The sequence below is a fragment of the Battus philenor genome, unplaced genomic scaffold, assembly GCF_028537555.1.
Source record: "Battus philenor isolate CCGP_79_NKW_IND1 unplaced genomic scaffold, ilBatPhil1.0.hap1 SCAF_13, whole genome shotgun sequence".
In the NCBI taxonomy this organism is placed as follows: Eukaryota; Metazoa; Arthropoda; class Insecta; order Lepidoptera; family Papilionidae; genus Battus; species Battus philenor.
In genome coordinates, this window is record NW_027181675.1 from 6610021 (window position 1) to 6623303 (window position 13283).

The 13283-nt window shown below is 32.0% G+C and overlaps 1 protein-coding gene across 1 annotated transcript; it reads right to left on the reverse strand.

Annotated features, from left to right (window-relative positions):
- Window positions 1–7: 7 nt before the first annotated feature.
- Window positions 8–12525, reverse strand: RPA1 (replication protein A 70). Its single transcript, XM_068777584.1, has 11 exons — window positions 12340–12525; window positions 11978–12228; window positions 10563–10814; window positions 7184–7346; window positions 6824–7028; window positions 6631–6743; window positions 6086–6157; window positions 4743–4897; window positions 3602–3860; window positions 2472–2666; window positions 8–1768 (listed from the first exon to the last, which is right to left on the reverse strand). The coding sequence occupies exons 1-11, from the start codon at window positions 12370–12372 to the stop codon at window positions 1658–1660; spliced, it is 1809 nt and encodes a 602-aa protein (XP_068633685.1). The 5' UTR covers window positions 12373–12525; the 3' UTR covers window positions 8–1657.
- Between the last annotated feature and the right edge of the window lie 758 nt (window positions 12526–13283).

A 13283-nucleotide genomic window follows, 5' to 3' on the forward strand; every position in this document is an offset into this window, starting at 1 on the left:
ATAATTGTAATATTATTATTGTTATATTTAAACACATTGTAGCCTAGATGTTTGTTCGTAATGAATTTATTTGACAAGTACTATTGTAGTCGTAACGGTCCGTTGCACAGTGCTGCCACCCTTACGCATTAAAGATACAGAAATATAGACACACTAGATTGATTTATCTCTTTTCTAAAAGTTTTAACCCTTCGTTTGCCTTAGGTCTACATCTGCACTTCTGCTTTATCACAGATATGTCTAGAAACGACACAAGCTATATTTTATCGAATATCTTAAAATACAGTTCAAAATACTTTGCATTTTAATCTGGATATACTGCAGACTATAGACAAAACTTCGCGTTCAAAAATTCCAACGATTTGTATATTGTAATGTAAAATACAGTGTATCCAAACTCGAACGCGTCACTCGCTCGTCGTAAATGGTGGCACTGCAGGGAGTGCGCCTGGCAAACGAGAAATTAACTAAAGTTACATATACACACCATCTAAACTTCTAAATTTACATAAAAGGTAACAATAGCTATTATAAGGTTACTTCTCCATAATGAAACGAACAGACCATTTCATTAGCAGTAGTACATTTTCATTGAAAACATTCTATATCAACATAAACTAAGATTAACTTCTAAAAGTTAAATTTTGTTTCTTAGCTCTAGTCTTTATGTTGTAACCCTTTAAACATTGTATACATAATATCAATTTTATAAGCCAACCACCAGAATCTACAGGCAGGTTTATCTCTTCCTTACGGCGATTTTTAACTCTACAAAAATTCGCCGTGGGCGAAGAGCTTAACCCAGCAAATGCTGTTCATGAAAATCAGATAGCTTCCCTTTAAAAAGTAGCTGTTAGTAGTCCAGGATCATAGTATAACAGGAATAATAGTTAAGTAAGTATTATTCCTGTTATATATCTTTTTCATGTTTGTATTTCAATGAAAAGAAAAATAGAGGTTGATTTTACTTAAATGTTAGAATTGAAATATACAATAAAAAGCATTTAGCGTTACTGATTTAGCATTTGGTACTGAAATAAAATAGATAATGGATCTGAAGGATCAACTTTGGTTTTGATAATTTATTTGGAAAGGTTTAGAAGGTGCAAGTGAAACACAGTGGGGAAAAATAGGTTGTATTTTCATGTTGAAATTCAGACCTTTATGCCCTCCACAACGAAAACTTGGGATGTTTATTGACCGTTGTTGTTACAAATAAGTATCAGCCTTGCCGAGACCTCAGATGCTTGCTGCATACAACCAATCCACTGTGGCTTTGGCGAAGGCTTTTGTTTCGAACTGGGTGTCTATCATCTGACATAATGTTGATGATAAAAACACTATTAAGAAAGTTATGATTAGATGCTGTCATTCAAGACGAGCTTAATTAATACTCAAAAAAAGGAGGTCACAGTGATAATAACCATTAAGAATATAATAAAGGTTTTTCAAGTCTACAGTGTGTTAAATAAATAATATTACAAATAATCACATCACATTATTAATTTGGAATATAAAAACAGTATTTTTTTACATAATTTTTAAAATAAAATGACAATGGAGATATTCTAAAACTTAACAGAATTTTATAAATAATGGAAATGAAACATCACGGATGTGACGGATTTTTGTCTTGAAGTTATTGTTAATACGTGAATCAAACTTCAACTCCGCTCAATGTTTTTATGTTCTTGATAAGGCGTGCGTTGGCATCTTTAAAATCAACCGGCTGTGCGCTCATCACTGTGGTCTTCAGTCGGGCCTCGTCCTGAAAACAAATTATTTTTTATATAAAAAAATAGCATGCTGAAAAAAATAACATTGTGGTTCCCGACAATTTGGTTAAATTAACCCTCTTTTCTGTCGCATAGTTATCATAAGAGGATCACAGATACGTGACAAAAACTATCTTCTCTTATAAATACCTGTCATTTGATTTGACATGACGGTAGTTAGAGTGAGGTATTGAACAAAGTTCAGTTTTGTATTTACCAAACCGTGATCACTGATAAGACTAGGAACCCAGTTGACCTTTGCTCCATTGTTTTAGATAAACGGATTATTTACCAACATCAACAATGATGTTGCAAATTTAGTATTTTAAATAACAGGTAGTATTATATTATATAGATTTTGATTTTTTAAATAACATTAGGTGAGCTGCAAACAAGCAAAAAATAATTTAAATTTAGTTAAACTATACATAATATGTGATCATCGTCATTTCAGCGATAAGATGTCTATTGGTGGACATGAGCTAATCTCATAAATTTTCAACAGAACCTTGAAAGCGGCCTGAATCCATTGGCTTATATTAAAAAAATAACATTGATGTAGATTTAGAAGCAAAAATTGTGTAACGTTAAGGCAGGCACCAGTGGTTGAATTACATACCGCTTTTTGTGTTATATAGGGCCTAATGTTTAAATTATACAACCAAGTCCTTAAAATAGCTAAAATTGAAAACTTACGCTGTATGTCTCCATTTTGGTGCGAAATTTGAAGACGAAAGTTTTGAACTTGACTTCTTCAAATATCTGGCTGTATGAAGCCTTATCGTACTCGAACATCTGCCCTATCTCGGCCGAGGTTTTGCCCAGCATCGTTTCGGCCGCCTCGTTGAACGCAGTGATCCGCTGATCGCCCGTTGGGTCAGAAACATTTGCCTATAAAAATTAAATGAAATTTGAAGTGTGACATTGTTTACCTCTTTTGAACACTTTTAAGACTGAAATAATAGATGAAACAACCTAAGTAATAATTTTGTACTAATTCATACCTTGAGTGGTGTATATTACGTACAAAAATTGTATAAAATTAAATGATTATTTAAAAAGGGAAAAAAAATTAAAACAATCATGAAAGCAATATTTCTGATTTCCCAATCAAAGATCTTCATCTCTGCAAAATGAAGAGAGAAGAGTTGGCCTCCATGGGATGATATAATGATATGAATTGGCAGGTAAGTCTTTTACCTGATTCACGCATAAGAATTGCGTTTTTTTACTCTTTGTACATTTAATCATAGTTCTCTAAAGGGGCGGAGCCGCCCCGCTATATTTATTCACAAGGGCATTACATTATAAATCATTATGAAATACGTCTTTTAACCACAAAAAATATTTTATTTAGTCCTCTAAAATATCAATCTAATGATTATGGTGTCAATAAACATTAAAATACTTCACCAGCTACAAGAAGATATAAGTAGAATGAGAGAAAAAATTAAGTTTAAATTTGTAATTATTAATTATTTTGTGAATGAGGCCGTTAGATCTTCTTTAGTAGTTAATTTTATTATTAGCTCCTATAAAATACGAAGGCGGAGACCCTATGTGCTATATAGAGGTACTAGAGAGAAATCAGATTTTGTGTAACATTGATATCTCCGACTACTTTATGACAGAGGGGTGTATGCTCAATAAGTATGTTTGACTTAGTTTTTTTTCTTCAATGGGTTCGCTTTCATATTAGCTTCAACAATATATACTCGCATCGTCAAACTGAAAGCAAGGAGCTTGACCGGATCATTGCCAGTGCCGGCTTACACACTAACTATAGACCTCTCTAATAAAGTATGTTTGTAAAGAAAGCTACTCACACCAAGCAATAGCCTGTATTTGAAATTGGGGTACTCTCGGTTGCACTTCTCACAGCGGAATAGGCCATTTTCCTGATCGACGAGCTTCTTGTTGCACTGCTCCTGCGGGCACGCCTTGTACACAGCGTTGTCAGCGAACGTGAACGTGAGCACACCCAGCAGGCTGTAGTAGTCGCCACGCTCGCCGCTGCCCAGCTGACGCGCCTCTGCCTCAGCGAACGTCAACCATTCGTTGCTGCCTCCGCCGTATGCACCCGTCCTGGACATTAATTTTGAATTACAGCTGCTAGCTCCGTACTAATGAAAACAAAATTCTTTCAACTGTCCTTCAACTTCAACAAGCCAAACAGGAAGAAATTCAAAATATCTTTATCAAAATAGGCATTTAAACATACTTTTGAATTGTCAATTATTTTAACATTACAACTAATAACCGTATCGATCTGCTGAGAACTGGACAGACTCTTAAGTTGCTGTTTTAAAATAAATTTAACAATGTTTATTATTCATCATAATATCAGTCATATGTGTCAACAAACAACATTTTAGATTTAAAACTAGGATAAAGAAGGTCTAAGCCATGTTGTGGAACTTCATTATATATAACAAATAACGTAACAGCAAGATAAACAGTCTGAACCATCTAAACGATAAATTTTGTGTCTCTTTGTAAATATATTCGAAGCTTGTTATCGTACTAATAAGGCAAGCAAGGCATTTTCTAGTATTGTAGTTAGTGATTACTAACTTCTTTTATTGTCGCAGTAACTTTTACAATTTTAATTTATTGAGTTAATGTATAAAAGTAATATTTATTTTTTTATATTATTATAAATATAAGATCATTTATAGTCACTTGTGTATGGCATGAGAAGAATGCCAGAAGAACCCAATTAGTTAGAAACTAGAATTATAATGAACTCTCTTATAATAGCCATCTCCATCTTTTAGCCGCAAAGGCGTTTAGCCGTACAATGATCTGAGAAGAGTCCAGAACAAATCCAGATCGATTTTTTATAGTTACAACATCTTTGATAAAAAAGTATGGCAATTAATTTCCAAGCCTAATTATTTTACATTATTATATAATTAATTTGTTGTAATGGATCTTGTCATGTAATGATTATCAAAGATAGGTAACCTGGCTGAAATGTTGACTACATCCATGTCGGCGCCTCCGTTGTCGTACCACCCGCGCAGTTTGTGAGCTTCAGGTAAATCAGGGTTGAGGCGAACCATAGTGCTTGACAAACAGGACAGCGACTTACTGCCATTGAACTCTGTGAGGCGAGCACCCTGCAATAATAATTTAAAGAAAGATGTAAGTAAAAATAATAAAAACTTACTTAGAATTACCTAAATTATGTGTTACTTTGTTATTAGAAACCCCAGGGTGACGGTCTCCGCCAGCTTAGCCAAAACTTCTCTATTCTCCGCTTTTCTTCTTAATTCCTTTCCCGTTACTTTACCATTTGGTTGCTCCATTTATTTCTTGGGCAGCCTTAATTGAGTGAGTGAGTGCTCTGTACCAGCCACGTTATACCTTCATAACAACAACTATCCAGCTAGTAGAGGTATGTGAATATAGTATATTATTTAGGTATTTGCCACCATATAGTGCTAAAGTAAAATATGGTGTTTAAAGGAAAATCTATTAGTCCCTTACTTCCATCTTAAATATCATGATAAAGGGTGGTGTAGATGAAGCAGGATCTTATATTACAAAATTCTTAATGCAGTTATATAAGCAAATGTTACACTCATGACTGTACTGACATTACCAAATTTTATTGAATCATATGTTTGTTATGTAACTTTAATGAAGATTACAAAATAAGAATGAATTAGGTCAAAAAAGCCTTCCATGCTTAATCTCACTAATCTACTAGATAGTAACTTTATTAAAATTAAGATGTATGTATGTATGTAATGCATGAATATTTGAATACCTAACATATGAAGAAAATAGATAGAAATGATAGTTTTAACTCATAATAAATATTACAGGAGGAAACCCATTAATTTTACTTTAGGAATTATAAAAAAAGGAATTATTATATCAATATATATAACAAACATAAGTGCATAAGTATATATTAATGTATTTCTATGTATGATTATGTGTATAAGTAAATAAATGTAATAAGTGTATTTTATACTCAATCATGTGTCTTGTTTTTATTACGTATGCCCTAAACCACCCTTTCTTTTATGGCCATCTCTCGATCCAAAGGTTGTCTGGTAGAGACCGCATAAATTAATTAACTTTTATATATTATCTGTATTTTCTAAGTGTCATATATTTTAGGATGGGGTAAAATAAATAAATAAACATGTTCGTGAATAATTTAAATCAAATTAAAATATGTTCATGTTAAATTAAAAAGCGCATAACATTTTCTACTCAAGTTTCGCAATAAAACCACAGATATGTTCTTAGTAGGTAACATAACAAGTATTTTTTAAAAGAATAATTCACAATACCTTAGCAGCAATGACAGGGTTCGAGCTGCCGTCAAACTTTTCGGCTTCTTTGCCCCAGAGAGTTAATGTAATCTAAAAATCAAAGTTTACTTCATTAATTAAAATAATGTAAATAATACTAATAATTGTAGCTACAACATATACTTAACAAAACTATGAGATTGCAAAATATATATGATTATTTAATATTGTATTTCAATATATCTTATATACATAATCTTTTGTTCAGTGTCTGATTTTTTTTAAATATTATAATGCACATTTAACAAAATGGTAAATTATAAAACTTTTATATGTTAGTTTATCGCCTAATTACAATCGTAAAAACTAATATTAAATTAACTGCAAATTTTGGCCACAATAAAAAGACAAAGTTTTAGGTTGCTACATAAAAAGTTTTTTCATGAAAATCAATGTATCATCTTATGAAGATAAAGGTGTTATCACCTCCCATTTGTCAATGAAACTTCTGCTACTAGGTTCCATACCTGCCCTTTTAGGAACCTATTTATTATATTATAATAATTTGTTAAATAAACACTCACCGCACCGCCAGAAGAATCCACAAGTGTAACTTCACGTTTTTTTAACAATTTCCCAGAAGTTCGTGCTGTTAACTCCAAACAATCTGTGGAATTCTTACATACGCCAATTAAATCTGAAAGAACAAATTTGTTGGGTGACAGAAAATTCTTCATAAAAGCATATATACATATATACAAATTGTATATTTATTACCGAGCAAAGTATCTGTACTCTTATTAGCAATTTCATTGATTGGAACAAAATCATATTTTATTGTAGGCACCGATGAACTGTCTTCCATGCATTCAGAGACCACAGTGTCTGCATTAAAAGTCATTTCATAAGCATTGTTCAAGTGTGTAAATTGCTTATTGGCTGTCTTCAGTTGGCAACGGCTTATGTAGTAAACTTTATCAACCTAAAACATGTAAATATAAATATATATATTATCGTTATATTATTGCACAGATTAAAAATTCAATCTAGTGTAGTTCATCAAAAACACATTGGATCAAAATGATTTTTTATATTTAAAAATTAAATATGTAATACAACATAATGTCAATAACTAACCTGTATTAAATCATAAAACTTGTCGCACTCATTCTTAAATGCAGTGGCTCTTATCTCACCACTCTCATCACACAAATCCATACTGAACAGTTTACCCTCACCACGGGCATTGCTCCAGACACGAATATCCGATTTACTCATTACACGAGCTTTTATCACCCATCTGGTAAAAAATTAGAATACATATGAATTATAGAAAACATTGTAAATAAATTATTTTAGTACCCACATTGTTACAATACTTAATTCATCTTATTACCTACTATGAACGTCAATATCTATATAATTATGCTAGATTGACAGCAAGTATAGCACAAATGAATAACACGAGATAGATGATAAAAAAATAATAATCAAGTAAGTATTTTATTCTGTTTAGCGCTTAGACATCCACCGCAAGCCATAGGCACTCCAAAAGGTCACCATGATGATCGAGCCTGCACTGCCCGCATCCAGCGACTTGCCGCAACCTTAACTATGTAGTTGGTCCACCTAGCGAGACTTACCCACGCTTTGTAGACAGGCCGTGGCCGACAGGGGCGACAGTGCCTCTGTCTTTATATACACAATTAGATTTATTGATTTTAAACTTAAAATGAAATGATGAAATGACCAGATATCTATTTATCATTATGTATAATGTTCATTTTTCTACTATAGAAAAGCAAAGGCTAACGTAATGAAGTAAATAAAACATAATTTCTTATTTTTGAAATGCATTTTTTCTTACAAATTTTTTATGAACTATCAAACACCAATTTGAGGCCATATCTAGACTTGTTTGTGGTTAAGATGGATGGCATATTAGTAATTTATACAAGTACATAATAAGTGTCTAATCATTATTAATAGAAAGTACAGAAATGTGCCTAGAAATTATGTTGTTAACCTATGTATTTTTAGAGTGCAATAAAGATAAACATTGTGAGGTATGGAGCACTTGCAATGTAACTTTGCATTAAGGTGTACAATTGAATTGATTGGTTAATTTAATAACAATGGCCTCGGAAATACTCTGATTGGAATAGTATTAGTGACAATAGTAATTAAACAATTGGATAAGTTTTGGCCAGTTGCTACCCGAGAATCTTATGATGACGGTGGTGGCATGAGTGGTGTGTCCAACTCACTGCAACTTCAGACAGTCATAGTTATATCGCTGACCTTGGTTCTTCTGCAGATCACCACATTTCTGATTTGATTCAGGGTAACTACAAGCATAGTTCTCTACTTTGCTCTCTGGGTGGCCTTCAGTCTTGTTATGAGACCCAACATAAGCACCACCATGTTTTTGATTGAAAATTTATCACTGGCAACCTACACTGTTCAAAGACCTTCCTCTTCCGACATTGTTGTATTTTTAATTAATTATTCTTACAAGTTTATAGCAGCTAAAGGAACTCATTAAAAATACTGCTTGAAGTACTATACTTTTTACCATACAGAATAAAATAAAATAAATGTATAATTAAGTTATTAATAACACAAATTTTAGATATGCAATTAAAGAGTGTTTTTTAGGGTTAAAAATTACTATGTATGATAAGATTATTCAGGTAATTCTCAAAATTGTCTTGAAAGAAAATTATAAGTAATGTAGGTTTCCTGAACAAAAAAGGCAAAGCCTCCAAAACCACATTGAATGTCTCCATGTGAAGTCTCTTGTCTTGCAATAAATCTTACACAGCAAATTCTTAATTTTTTTTGTAATGTTTGGAATCTGTGTGAACCATGGTGTTACAGGTGATCTTATACAGCATAAGGTAAGGGCACTAGTAGTTGACCATGTACTAGTAGTTGACCATGTACTAGTAGTTGACCGTTTTGTATGAAATTTTAAATAATAAGCGTTGTGTTTATCATATCTAATTAAAAAATTAATTTGTAAGTAGCTGCTCTCATCTATTTACAACTGCGGAAAGCTCAGAACTAAAGCGCATTGCGTGTAGCAGGAGCCGATAGTTGTTGATGACAGGGTTCAACTGTGAGGCACGTTCCTTGATTTTGTTATCTGATTTAACTAGCGAACGAGTGTTTTTGTGGAGCTATAGAAATCACATAAATATCTTTTTTTGGTAAGATTTACATTTAAAATATTTCTGAAAGTATTTGCTTTTATGTTCAAGAGTTTCTAACAATATAACTTAACGTTTCGTGTTATTGTTTGGGGTGGTCATCTACTGAATGGTTTTTTCAGAAAGTATCAGATTTTGACCGTGGTGGTCAACTGTTGATTCAATTGACTTTACTTCGATTTCAAAAAGAGTTTTTCAAAACTTAACTGTCTCACGGGCAGCAACATTGCAGGCCCTTCACAAGAGAGAATCTTGCGTTTCAAGAAAACAAGAAAAAAAGAATAATGAGGGAAAGCATGCCAATGATTGTTTCCCGAGAATTGTGCCAAAAATATTTTGAAACCAAAAAGAAGAAGAAAGAGGATCTTGAGCAATTGAAGATAGAAAGAGCCACTGAAAGACAACGAAAGAAGGACAAGAATGAAAGACTAAAGAAAAATAGGGTTAAAGTGGGAAAAAATAAACACATCAAAAGTGTATCAAAGATTGTTTCAGATAGCTCGGACTCAAGTGTCGATGTTTCTTTTTGAGATAGTGTGGTTTCAGGATGCTCAGATGATGAAAACTTAAGGAACCTGGGAAACTGTTATTAAAACAAATGAATGAAAATGTTAATTTCACATATGATAATAAGTATTATCCTGGCAAAATAATTAATGTTACTAAACACACTGCAACAATTTCATTAATCAATACAGTGTGGTCGCTTATGAAAAAGGCCCTAGAGACCTGATGTCCTTGAATACCAATGGAAAAATGTGACAACCCACATAAATGAACCCAAAAAGACCAGTAAAACACGTAATGTTTACTCTGTTCCTGAGTTAGATTTCATGTGGAATTAAGTTTCCTAAAGATATGTGTGCCATTTCATTTCTTTATTTCGTGACTGAATATTATATTTTTTCTATGTGAAAATTAAAATTTTAAGTTTTGACATATGTGTGGTCTTATTTACCATAAAAGTAGGTTTTTATTCATATGGTCAACTACTGATGCTAAATACGGTCAATTACTAATTTTTTTCAGATTTTGATTGGTCAACTACTGAAGTTTACGATTTGTTAAATTAAAAGACTTCTTAGCAAAACTTAATCTAAAGGGTATAAGAATTGCCTTTAAGCACCCACTGATATTCTAAAATTTGAATGTATGTGGTCAATAAAAAAAACATTTTAGCAGCGCTCTTAAGTGGTCAATTACTGGTGCCGTTACCCTATTCTTTAGTTATTATAGGAATTTGAAGTGTCTATATATGTACTGTTTCTACACGTGTAAAATTTAATACTGTCAACAATACTTACTTATTTTGATATGGGCTTAGACTCGCAATTGGATGAGTCATTTGTGAAGAAAGCATACTGGAATCAAGACCCGGATTTATGTTTGTATGCTTAACAACTGGAGATGGCATTGGCTTAGGTTCAAGAACTGGCTGCATGGCAGGTGCTGCTGTTGTTGTAGATTCCTCACTCAAAGTCTGTGGATTACCAAGCTTCCTTCCAACTTCTGTACCCGGTGCCAAGATTGTAATGTCTAATATTATCATGACTCGTCTGAAAATTCATTTTGTTTTTAAAATAAGAGAATTGTTTGATGTAATACACAAGAGTACACACCCAAATTTTTACACAATAGACACATTCTGTCGAAAAACATGCAAAGAATTGTGAAAAAGATGTCATACCATTAATTTGGGGATATGGTCTATAACAAAAAAATTGTGTAAGATGAAAAATTACATTTTTTCTAAAAAAACTGCAAATGAAGTGATATTGATTACATAGCTTATTTATAAAGTGAAAACTGTTCATTTTTGTTACAAAAATATTTAAAATCAGTGTACAGACAAAATTTAATCCTTACAAAACAAAAATACATATTGAATGAAAAATAAAAATCCATTTTGTTTCTTTTCAATACTATTTGATTACAAGTGTGCATGTTACCAACTTGATCAAAAATGTTATCATCAGAAATGTAGACATTTCAGAAAAGCAGAAGTCTAGCACAGCCATTGGGTTTGAAGGATTTTGTATTCCCCCAGTTGCATTTGGTTACTGTACAATTTTTTTTTGTAAGCACTGTCAAAAATATATTTAAAAAATTTAGCATGAATTCATATTAGAAAAATCATGTAAAAAATGCTTTATTTTTGAGAACCACTAATTCAAAATCATGTAAGATAAGATGTGTGCATATTCTTATATATTGACTTATGGATATACAGAACATATATGGAATTGAATATGGATTATAGCTTTACATATTGTCTGGGCGATAAAAAAACCCTTTTTGATTTACAAAAGTGAACTGCAACATTTAATCATAAATATGGAAGTCAATGAGATGCTTGTTAATGTTGTCTTATTTTGTTGTTAATACCACCCAAAATATTGGCTTCCTCATGCCATAGCAAAATGTTTGAGTATGTTACTTTAAAACACCATAGTTTACAAAGTTAAAGTGACAAGAGCTATAGTTCCTCTGTTATAAATTTATTTAGAATCAATTGAAATAAGAATTTAGATCAGCAAAATCTATGTGGCCCAATAATTATAAGAGATAGTGTCCAAAAGATGTGCAAATTAAACATTATCATACACTTCGTGTTTTTAAAAGGTGTTAGTAAGATACATGAGGTAGCAATATTATAAACAATTTAGACCAATCTACATTTTATTAGATAAACTCTTTTTGCTATCTTTATTTTACTCACTTTTCGCCTTTGCCGGTTTTTTTCAACTGAGTCGTTACAAAGCGATTTATTTGAACTACAGAGTAGTCAGATAATTCTCCTGTTATTAATTTGTCGTTCAGTTGTGTAGCAAGCAGGGCAAAACTATGTGAATGTTTACCATCCGACACCAACAACCTGAACCTTTCCTCGGCTCCTTTACGATCTTGAATTTTTTTACTTCCAAGTACCTGCATTACTGGATTATCATAATGTCCACCGTTCATTATAATCTATTGAAAAACAATAAAAATAATTAAATTTCGGTTCAATACAAAGGGTATATTTTAATGTTTTTAAATTTATTAAAATTAAAATTTATAAATATTTAGTATAATGCAAACCTCTAAAGAACCCTCTGATAGTTTATAACTCATTGTGCGTTTTTTGATTTTATACAGCTAAGCAGGATATCGCTTATTTAACACGTTATAAAGTATAATGGACTACACTACTAAAAATACTTTCTAAATTTATAATTGCAGGGATTAGTTAAATAATTCCCAGTCCGTAATCCTTATCTTCAAATAAAAAATTAAAACGCATAAAACGTCAAGTTTGGCGCGAATATGATTGTTGTGGTTATGTATTGCCAGTTTTAAAAAATACACTATTTTAAAAACATTCAAGAAAGTTTTTCATTTTTGACTTTTTACATATAACACTAATTAAAAATAATGAATTATTTGAACAGATTAACAAATCAACCTTCTTTCTTTTTGAGTAATAATAGCTTCAAGTTTTTGTCTGAAGCGTCTTTTTTATAAAATAACAGTTACAAGCTGCTTTTGGCTTATTGTTCAATTGAAGTTTTTTAGTAAACTACAGATAAATCGTGTCTTGGCCCTACCTTTATTATACCATAAATTGTTTAAACGAAAATCCTAATTAGGAATTAATACAAAAGCTTTTTCATTTATAAATCAATTTTCAATATACATAACAAGATCCATATTTAGAATAAACAACAACTTAACAGAACCTTAAGCGTGTTTATAATATCTTGGTCCAAAGGTGTAAAATTAAAAAAATATATTGCTACTTGAAATAGATAGATATCTTATAGCTGCCACATCTATATCTACATTTGTGAGCACCCAATTGTTAATCTGCGGGTAGCGACCAACGCCTTCCTTCAGGTAAAGAGAAAATAATCGTCTTGTCTACAGACGACGGACTCCGAGTAACAGCTCATATGCAACAGGATAATGGCTTTATTCGAAAGTTGATGGGCGCTGTTAGCCGTTTTGGCTTTTACAGTTTCATCGGACTCAGGGCTCGCAGGATA